The 20,841-nt window shown below is 44.8% G+C and overlaps 1 protein-coding gene across 1 annotated transcript in view; it reads right to left on the minus strand.

Moving 5' to 3' along the window:
* lta4h (leukotriene A4 hydrolase) overlaps positions 1-20,841 on the minus strand; it is a 64,444-nt gene that overhangs the window by 8,248 nt on the left and 35,355 nt on the right. The window contains exons 11-16 of the mRNA XM_070897690.1: positions 18,576-18,687; positions 10,619-10,763; positions 10,394-10,497; positions 3,725-3,795; positions 1,921-1,975; positions 53-148 (exon numbers count right to left, since the gene is read on the minus strand). Coding sequence (XP_070753791.1) covers positions 53-148; positions 1,921-1,975; positions 3,725-3,795; positions 10,394-10,497; positions 10,619-10,763; positions 18,576-18,687 — 583 coding nt within the window. The remainder of the gene's footprint in view (positions 1-52; positions 149-1,920; positions 1,976-3,724; positions 3,796-10,393; positions 10,498-10,618; positions 10,764-18,575; positions 18,688-20,841) is intronic.

A 20,841-nucleotide genomic window follows, 5' to 3' on the forward strand; every position in this document is an offset into this window, starting at 1 on the left:
TCTCTGACACATTGGATGAATGCACTTCAATACACCGAAACCGAGAGCCTACCTCCAATAGCAAGAGAGAAAGAAATTCAATGATTTGCTGTGATGACATTTCCTTCAGATCCGTTCCACTGAAACAGCCCAACTCAGCATCGGAGGTCTGCAAACAATGATTTTGTTTAATATATGTTCATATTTTAACATAGATCAAACTTCAATTTTACAAATGAGCCTCAGTATCAACATCAAAACCCGTTTTAATTTACATATGTAAATTAAAGGTATAAAAATAGAAGTCAATAAAATCTCAGGTTTACAAATTCAAAAACAGAAGGTAAAACAATGCAACCAGATTCAGAACACTGTGGATCTTTTAAGCAGCTGGGCCAATAGGTGGCGGGCTTGTGTAAGCTTAATTAAAGAAGTAACAAATCAACTGAAACTGTCTATACTTAATTCAAAAATCACAAGTCAAAATTTCTGGATGATTGAACCGTATTGCATTAAATTTCTACTTTGCTGCATTACGCTGCTTAATGCAAATATTCGATAATTCCATTTTTTTTTTAAAAACACAAAAGCTTCAGATTATCAGGAACAGACTATCTGCTAAATGGATCAATACAACAGTGTGCTATTGGGGAAAGAGACTGAAGGTTTCGGATATAACTATCAAACTAACAATCCAATACTTACCTGCAGTGACAACAAGTACTAGGCCTCTCCCCCCATCACTTCCTTAAGAATCGGTTACATTTTGAACTATTGCCAGTTCGGACGATGGGTCATCGACCTGAAACGTTAACTGTTTCTCTCTCCACAGATGCTGCCTGACCCGCTGAGATTTCCAGCATTTTCTGTTTTTATTTAAGTACTGGGCTGCCTATGTAAACGGATGATCTTGGGGAATGTGTGTAGTTTAGACCATCCAATCACAGAAAATTATTTTCCAAGGGAAACAGATGCCTCAATGGGCAGTGGATTCTGAATGCAATGCTATGGGGTGGAAATTTGGTCCCGCCTCTGTTGCGGCGTTAATCTGGGCAGAGCGGTAAATTTTGCGCTGGCAAATGGATTGCGTCTGCTGTCGCAAAATTCATCAGCTGGACCTGGAGTTTGGGGTGGCGTTGCACACCTCTCTTCGGGCGCTAGGCCGGCTGAGCAAGTGAAAATTCCGAGCTAAACAGCCGGCCTCTGAGCGTCGTAAGAGAGGCCTCGGGGGCAAAAAGAAACCTGAAAAAACCCACCAAAAATATTCCCAACAAGTAACTCACGCCACCACAACATAAATCACAAGAAAATCAATCACTTACCCAAGGTCAATATTACTTACCTCACTGCAGCCGCTACAGCTCGGAACGCCAGCTTCCACAGGAGTTCCCCGCCATGGCGCTTTATGGGGCGCTACGGATCGGGCAGCAGCCAAAAATCGAACCCTGGCTCGCTTCTTCTGGGCGGTAATGCTCTGTGCCCACTTGAAACCAGCACAGAATGTCCCGAGAACCCGCCCGGAAACGCTTACCACTGCCCTCCGAGGCACTAAGAGGGGCAGCAAAAGACCGAAAATCCAGCCCATTAAGTTTTCAATTTGTGTCATTTATTTATTTATTTTTTTAATTACATTTTAATTTCTCATGACTTAATTCCTGGGAAGATACGCTCCAGCAATTGTGCAGAGGTGCAATGTGATCAGAAGATCAGAAACAGACAACAGTGGGCCATTGCAATAGAGTTAGCAACGGTACACAGAATCACTTTAACCCCGGAGGTGATGGAAATATACTGGTCAGTCAGCATCTATAAAGATACTGACGTTTGGGTGTTTACCTATCATCAGAACCAAATACCTCAAAACGTTAATAACTGGAGGCTGACTGTGTATTTCCAGCATTTGTAGTTTCTCTTTACTTAAACAAGAACAATTTTACTCACTGTGAGCCATCGTTTACAAAGAGCTATGCAAGCATCAGCCATAGAGGTGTTGTAACTGCAAAACAAATGCCATGATACTCATTAGCTTTGTCCTGAGAGTTGACCCTAAAAGATCAAAGCAGATCGATTCAACAACAACCCGTGTGATGATAAAGTACTTTTTCAGAAAGTAACCAGTTTACCTTTGGATATTTTCCTTAAATATAGGTATGAAACACATTGTTTGTGTCAAATGAGAACTGAATTGCACAATTATGCACCTATGGTTATAGGTTCCAACAGTAACAAGGTCAATGCAAGAAAGCACATAAGCTTTGATCAAAAAACAAATCTGACTTCAAAGTATTATAAAGCAAACGTGTTTAGCGGTTTTCTAAAATAGCCAAACATGGCAGCTTTTGGTCAGGTCATTTTGCACTATGACCACGTGAAGACAGGTCCATGAGTTTAGGATAATGGTTAATGAGATTAAACTTAATGTTGAAGGACAAAGGGACTGGAATTTGTAGGGCAGAGCACAGGAATTTGAGGCAAAAACCCAGATCTATTTATAGTATCCAAATTTCCAATCAGGAGTCTTCCACCTGCCAGCATTGGGTGTGTGTCTGGGAGTGCTCCTGGATTAACCCGGGAATACTCCATGCCAGAATTGGGTGTGTCTGGGAGTGCCCCCAGACTAGGCCTGCACTGAATATTGAAATGACCCTGTCCCCAAGATGTAGCCAAATGTCCCACCCATCACACCTCGGTGGTGGAATGGGTTCCAGCAATGTTTAGCCCAAGGTATTGATTACTTTAGTAAAGCGAATAGAGCCTTATTTTGAAAAGCCATTTAAGTCCTTTTAAAAGCAACAATTTTTTTGAGTAAAGTAACATATGTGTACTTGTGGCACAAGCATATGTAGATATGGTTTTCAGTTTGTCTGATATGGTGTGGAAAGGGATCAAATGTGTGAAGGGAGACCAGCACAACATCCAGCCCATACAATCCGATAAAACGTTTAAAATAAAATGTTGACAAGTTAATGCTCAGATCAGGAATGTTTAGACATATGAACCAAAACATAAATCGCTCAGTATCCTTATTTCCAAAAATTACAGGATAAATTACTGTGAAATGTAGTGAAAATTCTCCCAAAGCGCAGTTTAAAGTTGTTGGAGTGACATGCTGCCAATTACAGGTGTATATATATATATATATATATATATAAAGAAACACTGTGGGAGCTGTTGGGGGAATTGAAACGGGTCAAATGATTTTTAAGTTTACCTCTCCAAGACATAACACTTCGAATAGAGATGGAAACGATTAAAAATGATGTGCAGCATGGTCTTCTTGAAGTGAAATGGAAAATCAGCAGGAGAATTGAATAAACTACAAAAGTAACTTATGAACTGCCCTCCCCTCTCAGGCAGAGGAGACCCTGCCAGGTGGCATCATTCTATATAAACGCATTTTTACACTGAAGAGAATACACTGTATGCATTTGTTCACTCGGGTTCTACAATGATTTCTTTTAAATTAAGTTATCAAAAGGTTTTCAGTCCAATGTAGGGAATTTTAAAAACTACCAAATTATAGAATTCCAAATAGTTTTAATTGTGTGAACCATCTGGCCACTTTGTAAAGGAAGTGCTAGTCTTTCTGTGTTTGCGGACATAATTTAGCCCTGAAATATTAGTTGAACACATTTAAGCAATCATATGCTGAAATTCCACTCAATTTTAGCAGAAGTGTTAAACCTATTTATATGCCATGGTTTAAATTCAGAAACCTTTCTGACATAAGGGAGAAGAGACTCACTGTGGTGTGAATGGTGGTATCCCAGGAGAATGAAACCAGGCATTCCAGTCAACCTGATCCAAAATCTTAGTCTAGTGAAAAGTAAAAATAATGAATAAATAGTGCTGTATAACACGTATATTGATCAATGTCCTAGCTTCTAATGTAAAGAAAATATTCTCATTTGATTCTCTAATGTAATCGATCAGAATACATTTAAGGTTGCAGTTTCATGTCGGGCTCTTTGAGCATTCATAACCCACGTGACAAATTTGAGTCTGCCCAAGGTACCTTGGGTTCAGTAGCATCAGTCACTCCTGTAAATAGATCCCGACATTCGGAAGTTGACTCACATTGCCAAATATCTGCTAGCAAAACCGAACTGATATCACAATCCAATCCACTGTACAGCAAAATTCTAAAGGGTCAAAGTGCAATAAAAAGGCAAGCATGAAAGCTCGGTGCCTCAATGCAAGGAGTATTCGGAACCCAGGAGAGGGCTCTGAGCTAGTTAGAGTGGGTGGGAGCTCAGATGAACAGGACCCCAAGAAAGAATGCAAAAGGCAGGAGGCAACAGAGCAGAGTAGCACTGGGGTAAGTGTAAACCACAAGGTGATAGGAAGGGACAATATGTATGAATATAAAGGGGCTTCAGGAAGGGTCAAAACTAAAAATCATGATTGAAAAACTAGTATTAAAACACTCTACCTAAACGCACGCAGCATTCGAAATAAAGTAAATGAGTTGACGGCACAAATCATTACAAATGGGTATGATTTGGTGGCCATTACAGAAACGTGGTTGTAGGGTGGCCAAGACTGGGAATTAAACATACAGGGGTATCTGACAATTCGGAAAGACAGACAAGAAGGGAAAGGAGGTGGGGTAGCTCTGTTAATAAAGGAAGATATCAGGGCAGTTGTGAGAGACGATATTGGCTCTAATGAACAAAATGTTGAATCATTGTGGGTGGAGATTAGAGATAGTAAGGGGGAAAAAGTCACTGGTGGGCGTAGTTTATAGGCCCCCAAATAATAACTTCACGGTGGGGCGGGCAATAATCAAGGGAATAATGGAGGCGTGTGAAAAAGGAACGGCAGTAATCATGGGGGATTTTAACCTACATATCGATTGGTCAAATCAAATCGCACCGGGTAGCCTTGAGGAGGAATTCATAGAATGTATACGGGATTGTTTCTTAGAACAGTATGTTACAGAACCTACAAGGGAGCAAGCGATCTTAGATCTGGTCCTGTGTAATGAGACAGGAATAATAAACGATCTCCTAGTAAAAGATCCTCTTGGAATGAGTGATCACAGTATGGTTGAATTTGTAATACAGATTGAGGGTGAGGAAGTAGTGTCTCAAACGAGCGTACTATGCTTAAACAAAGGGGACTACAGTGGGATGAGGGCAGAGTTGGCTAAGTAGACTGGAAACACAGACTAAACGGTGGCAAAATTGAGGAACAATGGAGGACTTTTAAGGAGCTCTTTCATAGTGCTCAACAAAAATATATTCCAGTGAAAAAGGGCGGTAAGAGAAGGGATAACCAGCCGTGGATAACCAAGGAAATAAAGGAGAGTATCAAATTAAAAACCAATGCGTATAAGGTGGCCAAGGTTAGTGGGAAACTAGAAGATTGGGAAAATTTTAAACGACAGCAAAGAATGACTAAGAAAGCAATAAAGAAAGGAAAGATAGATTACGAAAGTAAACTTGCGCAAAACATAAAAACAGATAGTAAAAGCTTCCAGATATATAAAATGGAAAAGAGTGACTAAAGTAAATGTTGGTCCCTTAGAAGATGAGAATGGGAAATTAATAATGGGAAATGTGGAAATGGCCAAGACCTTAAAACAATTATTTTGCTTCGGTCTTCACAGTGGAAGACAGAAAAAACTTGCCAAAAATTGCTGGTCACGGGAATGTGGGAAGGGAGGACCTTGAGACAATCACAATCACTAGGGGGGGTAGTGCTGTACAGGCTAATAGGACTCAAGGTAGACAAGTCCCCTGGTCCTGATGGAATGCATCCCAGGGTATTAAAAGAGATGGCGGAAGTTATAGCAGACGCATTCATTATAATCTACCAAAATTCTCTGGACTCTGGGGAGGTACCAGCGGATTGGAAAGCAGCTAATGTAACACCTCTGTTTTAAAAAGGGGGCAGACAAAAGGCAGGTAACTATAGGCCGGTTAGTTTAACATCTGTAGCGGGGAAAATGCTTGAAGCTATCATTAAGGAAGAAATAGCGGGACATCGAGATAGGAATAGTGCAATCAAGCAGATGCAACATGGATTCATGAAGGGGAAACCATGTTTAACTAATTTACTGGAATTCTTTGAGGATATAACGAGCATGGTGGATAGAGGTGTACCGATGGATGTGGTGTATTTAGATTTCCAAAAGGCATTCGATAAGGTGCCTCACAAAAGGTTACTGCAGAAGATAAAGGTACGCGGAGTCAGAGGAAATGTATTAGCATGGATAGAGAATTGGCTGGCTAACAGAAAACAGAGAGTCGGGATAAATGGGTCCTTTTCGGGTTGAAAATCGGTGGTTAGTGGTGCGCCACAGGGATCGGTGCTGTGACCACAACTGTTCACAATATACATAGATGACCTGGAAGAGGGGACAGAGTGTAGTGCAACAAAATTTGCAGATGACAAAGATTAGTGGGAAAGCGGGTTGTGTAGAGGACAGAGAGAGCCTGCAAAGAGATTTAGATAGGTTAAGCGAATGGGCTAAGGTTTGGCAGATGGAATACAATGTCAGAAAATGTGAGGTCATCCACCTTGGAAAGATAAACAGTAAAAGGGAATATTATTTGAATGGGGAGAAATTACAACCTGCTGCGGTGCAGAGGGACCTGGGGGTCCTTGTGCATGAATCCCAAAAAGCTAGTTTGTAGGTGCAGGAAGGCGAATGGAATGTTGGCCTTCATTGCGAGAGGGATGGAGCACAAAAACAGGGAGGTCCTGCTGCAACTGTATAGGGTATTGATGAGGCCGCACCTTAAGTACTGCGTGCAGTTTTGGTCACCTTTCTTAAGGAAGGATATCCGAGATTTGGAGGGGTACAGAGACGATTCACTAGGCTGATTCTGGAGATGATAGATTGAGTAGACTGGGTCTTTACTCGTTGGAGTTCAGAAGGATGAGGGGTGATCTTATAGAAACATTTAAAATAATGAAAGGGATAGACAAGATAGAGGCAGAGAGGTTGTTTCCACTGGTCGGGGAGACTAGAACTAGGGGGCACAGCCTCAAAATACGGGGGAGCCAATTTAAAACCAAGTTGAGAAGGAATTTTTTCTCCCAGAGGGTTGTGAATCTGTGGAATTCTCTGCCCAAGGAAGCAGTTGAGGCTAGCTCATTGAATGTATTCAAATCACAGATAGATAGATTTTTAACCAATAAGGGAATTAAGGGTTATGGGGAGCGGGCGGGTAAGTGGAACTGAGTCCACGGCCAGATCAGCCATGATCTTGTTGAATGGCGGAGCAGGCTCGAGGGGCTAGATGGCCTACTCCTGTTCCTAATTCTTATGTTCTTATGTCTTGACATACAAATAAGATATTTCTGTCCCTATTTACTGGGATAGGGTTTCCAAGCAGGGAGGAGTTATGGGTGGGAAAGCCATTGAGGCCGAATCAAAATATTAAGCCATTTTATTTCCAAGAGAGAACAGGCAAAGCAAGTTGCGATCGGACTCACTCCATTCAGTCAGAACAACCTTATTCACGCAATGATGCAATACAATGAACATGTTACAGTTGCCCAATCAATGGATTGTCTTGCAGAACAACCTCCTACATTCGAATGTTTATTTCTGCCGATATTAATATGGCAGACGGTGCCCCTCCGACCCGTCATGACCACATGCACCCTGCCCATCATGTTGGAGGTTTAGTTGCTCGTTTTGTGCCCGTAAAAAGGGCACGACGCCACTGAATTTCTAGAGTCCGATGTCAAACACCTTTAACAAAGTTCCAGTAGACATATGGGGCCCAAGTTTCGGGACGCGCCTAAAACGGCGCAGCCCGGACCTGGACGCCCGTTTTTCGCGCCAGAAAGTGCACCTAAAAAAACCTTCCCTATTCTCCGGCTCCCTGCAGGTCTTCTGCAGCCGGGCATAGCGCAGCATGAGCTGTTGGGGACGGAGCCAGGTCCCTGCGCCGAAAACAGTGCCGGGACCGCTGCACAGGCGCTCTACAGTGGACGCGCATGTGCAGTAGCTCCAGGTGCCCAAAACTGTGTGGGAGGGGCCCGAAGCACGCAGCCACTAGCCCTGGCCGGATGGCCTCACTGGGGCTACGTGCAGAATCGCGTGTTTTTTTTCCGGCGCTGTTTTCGGCACGAAAAACGGGCACCCAGCTCGGAGGGGTGCCCGTTTTTTATTGTGTGGAAACTTGGGCCCATAGAAACCAAAACTGCACGCAGTATTCCAGGTGTGGCCTCACCAATACCCTGTATAACTGTAGCAAGACTTCCCTGCTTTTATATTCCATCCCCTTTGCAATAAAGGCCAAGATTCTATTGGCCTTCCTGATCACTTGCTGTACCTGTATACTAACCTTTCCGTGGCGGCCCCGGCATGCGAGAGACCATCAGCGGCAGGTCGAGGCCATAAAAGGAGCAGCGACCCCTGGACAACATGGCGACATACCACTTCAAGGTACAGCGCGAGCTGGTGCAGGAGAGAGACTGCAGCGAAAAGGGACGTCACCAAGGTTCAGGTCAGTGATTGGAGCGTGGGCAGGTACAGCAGGAGCGGCGAGGTCGGGACGAAGGAGCGGTGAGTGATCGTGGAACAACATAATCGGGGCCCAGGAGAGGCGAGGGCCCAGGGGCAGCACGGACCAGCCCACATTGCAATATGTGTGCGCACCAGGACTTGCAGCAGAGCAGGTCTCCAGTCATCTTGGTTAATCCTTGCCACTGGACCAAGACCTAGCTCGGTCATGCCCGTGTGGTGGCTGGTGTGCAACGGCCATCACATGTTAAAAAAATCCACGCATAGACATCTTCCACCCTTCAACATGTAGTTCAGGATCTGGAATATTAGGTCCTTCATTGAAACACCTGTGAACTCATCCCTTTTTGGCCTGGAAGCAAGTCATCCTCGTTTCGAGCGACTGCCTATGATGATGATGATGATGATAATGATGATGATGGATACTAACCTTTTGTGTTTCATGCACAAGGACCTCCAGGTCCCATTGTACTGCAGCACTTTGCAATTTTTCTCCATTTAAATAATAATTTGCTCTTCGATTTTTTTCTGCCAAAGTGCATAATCTCACACTTTCCAATATTATACTCCATCTGCCAAATTTTTGCCCACTCACTTAGCCTGTCGATGTCCTTTTGTAGGTTTTTTGTGTCCTCCTCACACATTGCTTTTCCTCCCATCTTTGTATCGTCAGCAAACTTGGCTACGTTACACTCAGTCCCTTCATCCAAGTCGTTAATATAGATTGTAAATAGTTGGGGTCCCAGCATTGATCCCTGCGGCAGCCCATTAGTTACAGATTGCCAACCCGAGAATTAACCATTTATCCCGACTCTCTGTTTTCTGTTAGTTAGCCAATCCTCTATCCATGCTAATATATTACCCCCAGCCCCGTGAACTTTTATCTTGTGTAGTAACCTTTTATGTGGCACCTTGTCAAATGCCTTCTGGAAGTCCAAATACACCACATTCACTGGTTCCCTTTATCCACCCTGTTCGTTACATCCTCAAAGAATTCCAGCAAATTTGTCAAACACGACTTTCCCTTCATAAATCCATGCTGACTCTGCCTGACTGAATTACGCTTTTCCAAATGTCCTGTTACTGCTTCTTTAATAATGGAGTGCAACATTTTCCCAACCACAGATGTTAGGTTAACTGGTCTATAGTTTCCTGCTTTTTGTCTGCCTCCTTTTTATTAAAAAAAAATAGGGGTGTTACATTTGCAGTTTTCCAATCTGCTGGGACCTCCCCAGAATCCAGGGAATTTTGGTAAATTACAACCAATGCATCCACTATCCCTGCTGCTACTTCTCTTAAGACCCGAGGATGCAAGCCATCAGGTCCAGGGGATTTATCCGCCTTTAGTCCCATTATCTTACTTGAGTACCACCTCCTTAGTGATTGTGTTAAGTTCCTCTCCCCCCCCCCTCCCCACTCCATAGCCCCTTGACTATCCACAGTTGGGATTTTTAAAAACATTTTTTAAAAAGTGCACTCTACCGTAAAGACAGACACAAAATATTTGTTCAGAGTTTCTGCCATCTCCATGTTCCCCATCACTAATTCCATCTACAAGCTGATAACTTTCAGATTTCAATTTTCGGGATCACTGACATTTACAGAGACACAGAGAAATTCTTAATTATTTTATTCCATCATGGGCGGTCCCTCGAAACGAGGATGACTTGCTTTCACGCCAAAAAATGGATGAGTTCACAGGTGTTTCGATGAAGGACCCTACTACATCCTGAAGGATGGAAGATGCCTGTGCATGAATTTTTTTTAACGTGGGGTGGCCATTGCACACCAGCTACCACACGGGCTTGACAGAGCGAGGTCTTGGTCCAGTGGCAGGTCGGGGCCATAAAAGGAGCGGCAAGCAGCGGCCATGGGCAGCGTGGGGGCCTCTACAAGGTTTATTCCACATACTGTTCTAAAGGCACTCACCTTATCATTAAAATATGAATACAGGCATTTCTTCCACTCTTCTGTGGTTACACTGTTGTAGGCAAATATCTGAATATAGGCCTTGAGGAACCCCATGAAGATATCTAGCAATAAGCACAGAAAAATACAAAGAAACAGATTTCTTCTGTTTACAAATTTATAGCAATTCAGATAAAAATGTTCATTTATAAAGCTGAATATTAATTCCCAATGTGTAGCATTTACCTGGTCCTCCAAGCTGCTCCTCCAAATGATAAAGTAAAGCAAATCCCTTTTCATACGGAACTGATGAAAATGCATCATCAGGATCAGTGTCACGGAGCCCAGGGACCAGACAGGTCAGTGGATCAGTAGGACCAAATGTCTCAATCTAACAAAACATGGATTTCAATTAACAATCAATTCCTACCACCAACTAATGTTATATGGACCAGTTTAAAGTTTATGCTTCATTCTTATACACAGAAAAATATAAGAGAGGGGGAGGAAAGAGAGGGGGAGGAAAGAGAGGGGGAGGAAAGAGAGGGGGAGGAAAGAGAGGGGGAGGAAGAGAGGGGAGGGAAAGAGAGGGGGAGGAAAGAGAGGGGGAGGAAAGAGAGGGGGAGGAAAGAGAGGGGGAGGAAAGAGAGGGGAGGAAAGAGAGGGGGAGGAAAGAGAGGGGGAGGAAAGAGAGGGGGAGGAAAGAGAGGGGGAGGAAAGAGAGGGGGAGGAAAGAGAGGGGGAGGAAAGAGAGGGGGAGGAAAGAGAGGGGGAGGAAAGAGAGGGGGAGGAAAGAGAGGGGGAGGAAAGAGAGGGGGAGGAAAGAGAGGGGGAGGAAAGAGAGGGGAGGAAAGAGAGGGGGAGGAAAGAGAGGGGAGGAAAGAGAGGGGGAGGAAAGAGAGGGGGAGGAAAGAGAGGGGGGAGAAGAGAGGGGAGAAAGAGAGGGGGAGGAAAGAGAGGGGGAGGGAAAGAGAGGGGGAGGAAAGAGAGGGGAGAAAGAGAGGGGGAGGAAAGAGAGGGGGAGGAAAGAGAGGGGGAGGAAAGAGAGGGGAGGAAAGAGAGGGGGAGGAAAGAGAGGGGGAGGAAAGAGAGGGGAGGAGAGAGGGGGAGGAAAGAGAGGGGAGGAAAGAGAGGGGGAGGAAAGAGAGGGAGGAAAGAGAGGGGGAGGAAAGAGAGGGGGAGGAAAGAGAGGGGGAGGAAAGAGAGGGGAGGAAAGAGAGGGGGAGGAAAGAGAGGGGAGGAAAGAGAGGGGGAGGAAAGAGAGGGGGAGGAAAGAGAGGGGGAGGAAAGAGAGGGGAGGAGAAGAGAGGGGGGAAAGAGAGGGGGAGGAAAGAGAGGGGGAGGAAAGAGAGGGGGAGGAAAGAGAGGGGAGGAAAGAGAGGGGGAGGGAAAGAGAGGGGGAGGAAAGAGAGGGGGAGGAAAGAGAGGGGGAGGAAAAGAGAGGGGGAGGAAAGAGAGGGGGGAGGAAAGAGAGGGGGAGAAAGAGAGGGGGAGAAAGAGAGGGGGAGGAAGAGAGGGGAGGAAGGGAGGGGGAGGAAAGAGAGGGGAGGAAAGAGAGGGGGAGGAAAGAGAGGGGGGAAAGAGAGGGGAGGGAAGAGAGGGGGAGGGAAAGAGGGGAGAAAGATAGGGAAAGGGAGAAAGAGAGGGAAAGGGAGAAAGAGAGGGAAGGAGAGGGAGAAAGAGAGGGAGGGAGAGAGGGAGAAAGAGAGGGAGGGAGAGAGGGAGAGAGAGAGGGAGAAAGAGAGGGAGAGAGAGAGGGAGGGAGAGGTGGGGGGGTGGGAGGGGAGTAAAGAGAGAAAGGAAGGGGTGTAAGAGAAAGGGGGGGGGGTAAGAAAAAAAATCAAAGAGCAAGTTATTATTTAAATGGAGAAAGATTGCAAAGTACCGCAGTACAGTGGGACCTGGGGATACTTGTGCATGAAACACAAAAGGTTAGTATGCAGGTACAGCAAGTGATCAGGAAGGCCAATGACATCTTGGCCTTTATTGCAAAGGGGATGGAGTATAAAAGCAGGGAAGTCTTGCTACAGCTATATAAGATATTGGTGAGGCCACACCTGGAATACTGCGTGCAGTTCTGATTTCCATATTTACGAAAGGATATACTTGCTTTGGAGGCAGTTCAGAGAAGGTTCACTCAGTTAATTCCGGAGATGAGAGGGTTGACTTATGAGGAAAGGATGAGTAGGTTGGGCCTCTACTCATTGGAATTCAGAGGAATGAGAGGTGATCTTATTTAAGTGTATCTAAGGGTTAAGTCATGGCAGGAGAGCTCGGTCGGGTGTTATGCTCCTCCTGTACCATGTGGGAACTCAGGGACTTCCGGTGTCCCTGACGACTACGTGTGCGGGAAGTGTGTCCGCCTCGAGCTCCTGACGGTCCGCGTTGCGGAGTTGGAGCTGAGGGTGGATTCACTCTGGAGCATCCACGATGCTGAGAATGACGTGAGTAGTACGTGTAGCGAGTTGGTCTTACCGCAGGAGAAGGGTCCACAGCCAGATAGGGAAAGGAAGACCAGCAGGAAGAGTAGTGCAAGGAAGGTAGTGCAGGGGTCCCCTATGGTCATCCCCCTGCAAAACAGATACACCGCTTTGAGTACTGTTGGGGGGGGGGGGAATGACTCATCAGGGGAGGGCAGCAGCAGCCAAGTTCATGGCACCGTGGCTGGCTCTGTTGCACAGAAGAGCAGGAAAAAGAGTGGGAGAGCAATAGTGATAGGGGATTCAATGGTGAGGGGAATAGATAGGCGTTTCTGCGGCCGCAACCGAGACTCCAGGATGGTATGTTGCCTCCCTGGTGCAAGGGTCAAGGATGTCTCGGAGCGGGTGCAGGTCATTCTGAAAAGGGAGGGAGAACAGCCAGTTGTCGTGGTGCACATTGGTACCAACGACATAGGTAAAAAAAGGTCCTACGAAACGAATTTAAGGAGCTAGGAGCTAAATTAAAAAGTAGGACCACAAAAGTAGTAATCTCGGGATTGCTACCAGTGCCACGTGCTAGTCAGAGAATGAATCGCAGGATAGCGCAGATGAATACGTGGCTTGAGCAGTGGTGCAGCAGGGAGGGATTCAAATTCCTGGGGCATTGGAAGGTGGTTCTGGGGGAGGTGGGACCAGTACAAACCGGCCGCGGGCAGGACCGGAACCAATGTCCTAGGGGGAGTGTTTGCTAGTGCTGTTGGGGAGGAGTTAAACTAATATGGCAGGGGAATGGGAACCAATGCAGGGAGACAGAGGGAGACAAAAAGGAGGCAAAAGCAAAAAACAGAAAGGAGATGAGGAAAAGTGGAGGGCAGAGAAACCCAAGGCAAAGAACAAAAAGGGCCACCGTACAGCAAAATTCTAAAATGACAAAGGGTGTTAAAAAAACAAGCCTGAAGGCTGTGTGTCTTAATGCAAGGAGTATCCGCAATAAGGTGGATGAATTAACTGTGCAAATAGATGTTAACAAATATGATGTGATTGGGATTACGGAGACGTGGCTCCAGGATGATCAGGGCTGGGAACTCAACATCCAGGGGTATTCAACATTCAGGAAGGATAGAATAAAAGGAAAAGGAGGTGGGGTAGCATTGCTGGTTAAAGAGGAGATTAATGCAATAGTTAGGAAGGACATTAGCTTGGATGATGTGGAATCTATATGGGTAGAGCTGCAGAACACCAAAGGGCAAAAAACATTAGTGGGAGTTGTGTACAGACCTCCAAACAGTAGTAGTGATGTTGGGGAGGGCATCAAACAGGAAATTAGGGGTGCATGCAATAAAGGTGCAGCAGTTATAATGGGTGACGTTAATATGCACATAGATTGGGCGAGCCAAACTGGAAGCAATACGGTGGAGGAGGATTTCCTGGAGTGCATAAGGGATGGTTTTCTCGACCAATATGTCGAGGAACCAACTAGGGGGGAGGCCATCTTAGACTGGGTGTTGTGTAATGAGAGAGGATTAATTAGCAATCTCATTGTGCGAGGCCCCTTGGGGAAGAGTGACCATAATATGGTGGAATTCTGCATTAGGATGGAGAATGAAACAGTTAATTCAGAGACCATGGTCCAGAACTTAAAGAAGGGTAACTTTGAAGGTATGAGGCATGAATTGGCTAGGATAGATTGGCGAATGATACTTAAGGGGTTGACTGTGGATGGGCAATGGCAGACATTTAGAGACCGCATGGATGAACTACAACAATTGTACATTCCTGTCTGGCGTAAAAATAAAAAAGGGAAGGTGGCTCAACCGTGGCTATCAAGGAAAATCAGGGATAGTATTAAAGCCAAGGAAGTGGCATACAAATTGGCCAGAAATAGCAGTGAACCCAGGGACTGGGAGAAATTTAGAACTCAGCAGAGGAAGACAAAGGGTTTGATTAGGGCAGGGAAAATGGAGTACGAGAAGAAGCTTGCAGGGAACATTAAGGCGGATTGCAAAAGTTTCTATAGGTATGTAAAGAGAAAAAGGTTAGTAAAGACAAACGTAGGTCCCCTGCAGTCAGAATCAGGGGAAGTCATAACTGGGAACAAAGAAATGGCAGACCAATTGAACAAGTACTTTGGTTCGGTATTCACGAAGGAGGACACCAACAACCTTCCGGATATAAAAAGGGGTCAGAGGGTCTAGTAAGGAGGAGGAACTGAGGGAAATCTTTATCAGTCGGGAAATTGTGTTGGGGAAATTGATGGGATTGAAGGCCGATAAATCCCCAGGGCCTGATGGATTGCATCCCAGAGTACTTAAGGAGGTGGCCTTGGAAATAGCGGATGCATTGACAGTCATTTTCCAACATTCCATTGACTCTGGATCAGTTCCTATCGAGTGGAGGGTAGCCAATGTAACCCCACTTTTTAAAAAAGGAGGGAGAGAGAAAACAGGGAATTATAGACTGGTCAGCCTGACATCAGTAGTGGGTTAAATGATGGAATCAATTATTAAGGATGTCATAGCAGTGCATTTGGAAAATGGTGACATGTTAGGTCCAAGTCAGCATGGATTTGTGAAAGGGAAATCATGCTTGACAAACCTTCTGGAATTTTTTGAGGATGTTTCCAGTAAAGTGGACAAGGGAGAACCAGTTGATGTGGTATATTTGGACTTTCAGAAGGCTTTCGACAAGGTCCCACACAAGAGATTAATGTGCAAAGTTAAAGCACATGGGATTGGGGGTAGTGTGCTGACGTGGATTGAGAACTGGTTGGCAGACAGGAAGCAAAGAGTAGGAGTAAATGGGTACTTTTCAGAATGGCAGGCAGTGACTAGTGGGGTACCGCAAGGTTCTGTGCTGGGGCCCCAGCTGTTTACATTGTACATTAATGATTTAGACGAGGGGATTAAATGTAGTATCTCCAAATTTGCAGATGACACTAAGTTGGGTGGCAGTGTGAGCTGCGAGGAGGATGCTATGAGGCTGCAGAGTGACTTGGATAGGTTAGGTGAGTGGGCAAATGCATGGCAGATGAAGTATAATGTGGATAAATGTGAGGTTATCCACTTTGGTGGTAAAAACAGAGAGACAGATTATTATCTGAATGGTGACAGATTAGGAAAAGGGGAGGTGCAACGAGACCCGAATGTCATGGTACATCAGTCATTGAAGGTTGGCATGCAGGTACAGCAGGCGGTTAAGAAAGCAAATGGCATGTTGGCCTTCATAGCGAGGGGATTTGAGTACAGGGGCAGGGAGGTGTTGCTACAGTTGTACAGGGCCTTGGTGAGGTCACACCTGGAGTATTGTGTACAGTTTTGGTCTCCTAACTTGAGGAAGGACATTCTTGCTATTGAGGGAGTGCAGCGAAGATTCACCAGACTGATTCCCGGGATGGTGGGACTGACCTATCAAGAAAGACTGGATCAACTGGGCTTGTATTCACTGGAGTTCAGAAGAATGAGAGGGGACCTCATAGAAACGTTTAAAATTCTGACGGGTTTAGACAGGTTAGATGCAGGAAGAATGTTCCCAATGTTGAGGAAGTCCAGAACCAGGGGTCACAGTCTAAGGATAAGGGGTAAGCCATTTAGGACCGAGATGAGGAGAAACTTCTTCACCCAGAGTGGTGAACCTGTGGAATTCTCTACCACAGAAAGTAGTTGAGGCCAATTCACTAAATATATTCAAAAGGGAGTTAGATGAAGTCCTTACTACTCGGGGGATCAAGGGGTATGGCGAGAAAGCAGGAAGGGGGTACTGAAGTGCATGTTCAGCCATGAACTCATTGAATGGCGGTGCAGGCTAGAAGGGCTGAATGGCCTACTCCTGCACCTATTTTCTATGTTTCTATGAAACGTATAAGATTATGAGGGGGCTTGACAAGGTGGATGCAGAGACTATGTTTCCACTGATGGGGGAGACTAGAACTAGAAGGCATGATCTTAGAATAAGGGGCCGCCCATTTAAAACTGAGATGAATAGAAATTTCTTCTCTCAGAGGGTTCTAAATCTGTGGAATTCGCTGCCTCAGAGAGCTGTGGAAGCTGGATAATTGAATAAATTTTAAGACAGAGCTAGACGGTTTCTTGACCGATAAGGGAATAAGGGGTTATGGGGAGCAGGCAGGGAAGTGGACCCGATCAGCCATGATCTTATTAAATGGCAGAGCAGGCTCGAGGGGCCGTATGGCCTACTCCTAATTTCTTATGTTCATTACCCATCATCCCTAATTAAAGACATAATGGTGCAAACTGGTGCATATATTTCTGAGGACCTATTAATTTTGTGGCCATGTACAAATTCATTAGCAAGTGGAACAAAAGCTCCATATCCTCACTTGTAGACCAGGATTCCCAACCTCCATTTTGTATTTTAGGAAGGTATCTATTCTAACTCTAGCTTTTCAGAAATGTACAAGATAAAGTACTGGAATTTCTCAAGAGAGCTGACCTTTGTGTAATAGAAACCTTGCTGAAACTGACCTTACTTTGTCTTTTATTTTCAAAGCAAGGAAAATTCAGCTTGGAAGTGAATACAAATATCTTGATTAAAAAGGTTTTTATAAAAATCCAGATTTAAATTATCCAGTACAAGTTGCATTGCCTCGATACATGAGAGGTACAACTGCATAATTTTAGCCATTGGAGCCCACAAAAATGCAGAAACAATTCTGTCCACTAGATGTGCTGTTTAGTTATATTTGTACAAATAATTACAAACTTGTGCACAGTTTAGAAAGTGGAAATTAGTAAATAATGTTCTCAAATGAAGGAAAGGAAAAGAATACTTTTCACTTCTGCATTTAGGGTTAGGGTTAGAACTAGGTAAAGCTGAGAACTCCACACAAAACTTGTGATAAAAGTTCACACACAATTTAAGCAAGCCAACAGCACCACCCACTGGAAAGATAATGCTGCAGGAACAAGCGAAAGACAGACTTTTAAAAATGGTCACCGACATACATACAGATCCTGGAAACCTCCTTTGGTCGTTTCTCTCTAGTGATGTCTATTCATGAATCCCTTGTGCAACCACCCCCCCCCGCCCCCGTATCATCATCAGTCATGTCTTCAGCCGTCTAGGGCCCACGCTCTGGAATTCATTCCCGAAACCTCTCCGCCTCTCTCTCCTCCTTAAGACGCTCCTTAAAACCTACCTCTTTGACCAAGCATTTGGGCACCTGTCCTAATGTCTTTTTCTTTGGTTCAGTCTCAATTGTTGTCCAATTATACTCCTGTGAAGCTCCTTGGGATAGTTTACTATGTTAAAAGTGCTATATAAATGCACTTGTGGTCATTGACAATGCTGTTCCAGTCATCAGGAATGTCTGATACCACCCTTATCAGCTGCTGCCACTGTTGAGCCAATTCCTTGTCCAGTCTGCCTGCCCCTTAGCCCCAGCTCATACCTGACCCCCGCTCCTGCTGTGCCGATAGCAAGATAGTAAAGAAAAGGGGCTGTAATCACAGGCACAAAGGAGGACTCAAAATGGTCGTCATAGAATGGCAGAAAGAGGGATCCAACAGAGGTACTGTGGTCAGTCTTCATCTCACATCAACTTACATATACAAAATATCACTCCAATCAATGGTGAGCAACATTATTCCAATTTCTCTCCAATTACCTGGAGAGGGGTGCAACATTGTACTAAGCATCTGAATGGTCTAATTACTATATTTTTTTTTAAGTACAAAATACGCTATAGTCAGAATGAGAATAAACCCATAACATGTACACCACTGTGCAGTTATTAGAAAGGCTACTATAACCATGAGTGAACTCACCGCTTCGAGCAGATCCTTCCAGCCTCCCATGGCTACAAATTGCCTGAATTTCTCGTCAAACATGGAACGGCATATCATGCGCTCTAGGTACACTGTATGGCCCTCATTTAACCTAGCATCATTAAAGAAATATATCACTGTTTCACTTCATCAAATGTGATCAAGAGCTCCATAAAAAACACTTTTTAATGCAATGCTAGGACCAACAGAGGATTATTTTATGACTAGAGAAGTTAGTCTTCACGCATGTCTGACTGGAAGAGCAGCCAGCTACTCAATCTCCAAGGGAGCACAATTTATAACCAGCACACCCCCAATTGGTGCAGCAAGCTTTCTGTGGCATTAGAATATGCTAACGCTATGTACCTGAAAAAACGATCAGTCATAACAAAATTAGAAAATTAACTTAAAACTGGCAACATGACTTTGAATTGCCTAGCACAATGAAGTTATGTATAAAAACACACACAGAATAAAGCAAGTCTCTAAACTATGTCCAAATAATAGTTGACACACAATCCTTCCCTTCAGAGAAACGATTTTCTTTGTGAACAGAAGTAGCGGAGTCAGGTACGATAGCAAGAAAACAAGATGCAGTCAACTACTAAGTTGAATGCAAATAGGTACAGATGATGTGGAGCAGTTAAGCAAGCCTGCTGGTGGGTCAGCCAAGGAGCTATATTAACTGCATCTTTGAGACCATTACACACCATGTAAGCCATTCAGTCCATCCATCCAGAAAGACTCTAATTACCCTCATTGCAGCATCTAATTTTTTCTTAAATGATCTGATTTAGGAGGCACTGATGACTATGAGGGAGTCACTGGACAATGGTCAGATACCATAGGAACAGGAAGTAGACCATTTAGCCCTTTGAGCCTGTTGCGCCATTCGGTGGCTGTGATTTTCCCTACCTGGGTGGAGTGAAGGCGGGAGATGGCGGTGGCGGGTGACGGACCCGCTCCTGTGGCAATCCCGGCCAAAAATAAGATCTTACCATAAAGGGCCTGGTTAGGACCATCCTGCGCGTTTCCATTAATGAAAGCGGGTCCTGGTGACATCACCGGATAACACGCTTCTTGCCGGTATATTTAAAACGACCATGGCCCCGTTTGCTGACCGTTGGACTTTCTTTCGTGAACCTTGTGTTAGTGAGTGGGGATCTGTACCATGACATCTGAAAGGCAGATCTGTGCCTCGTTTTACTGATGAGTCCCTCCAGCATCTTGTTGAGGGAGTGAGGGCATGTAGGGAGGTTCTCTTCCCTGCAGATGGCAGGAAGAGGCCTCCCCAACAGACTAAATCAGCTTGACTTCATATAGCCGAAGAGATTACGGCGAATTCAGTAGTGCCTCGCACCTGGATACAGTGCAGGAAAAGGTTTCATGATCTTCTAAGATCAGGAAAAGTATAAACCTACACTTACCTTGATGATGCTGTGCCTGTAATCACTTCCCCACCACTGTGCATTGCCAACCATACTCCTGCACGATGTTACTCAGCTCAAAATCCCTTAGACCTTCATCCACCCATCTCTATTTACATTACAGTACAAGGTCCCCATCTTAATTTCCACCCCTCACACTCCACATCATCGTTATGCAATGAAATCAAGTAACAGCACAAAAGGAGGCAACTTGGTATCGCCAAGCCACTCCATCCAAGTGTCCCTGTGAAGCTGTATGCCATTCCATTAATGACGGTAATTCCATCTGTCTCTTTAAACCTTCTCTTTGCCTCCTTGCAGGAAAAGATTTCTCACAATAAGAGGGAGAGAATGGAAGGAGGCCCTCAGTCGATCTTTCAGTTGTCAAGCGCGGAGGAGGCAGCACTCGATATTGCTGGTGTGGTGTAGGAAGTGGGGGCCGGAGAGAGCGGCTCAATAGAAGCTGGTGACAGAATTATTATCCATGCATACAGTTACATGCCTTTCATCAGGCATTCATATAGGGTATTATGTGATCAGAAAATTAATGGTGATGATGTGTATTATGGTCTGCACCAGAGATGTCTCATATTTAAATCATGTCTTTACTCTCCAACAGGTCCATCTGGAGCAAGAGGAACAAGACTCCTCAGAGGATCCTTTGGTAAAATGGGAAATGCCTGGTTATAATCCTCTTAAATACCTTTAAACTACCCATAAAGTATCTTAATTGACGGGCCGGCCACTTGCTGCCGGGTCCGAGAGCCGCAGGCTGAGAAACTGACACGGAAGCGGGTTCAGATCACTGTTCCGCCCTGCTGTCAATCAGGGCCATTTTA

Source organism: Pristiophorus japonicus, chromosome 13, assembly GCF_044704955.1.
Source record: "Pristiophorus japonicus isolate sPriJap1 chromosome 13, sPriJap1.hap1, whole genome shotgun sequence".
NCBI lineage: Eukaryota > Metazoa > Chordata > Chondrichthyes > Pristiophoridae > Pristiophorus > Pristiophorus japonicus.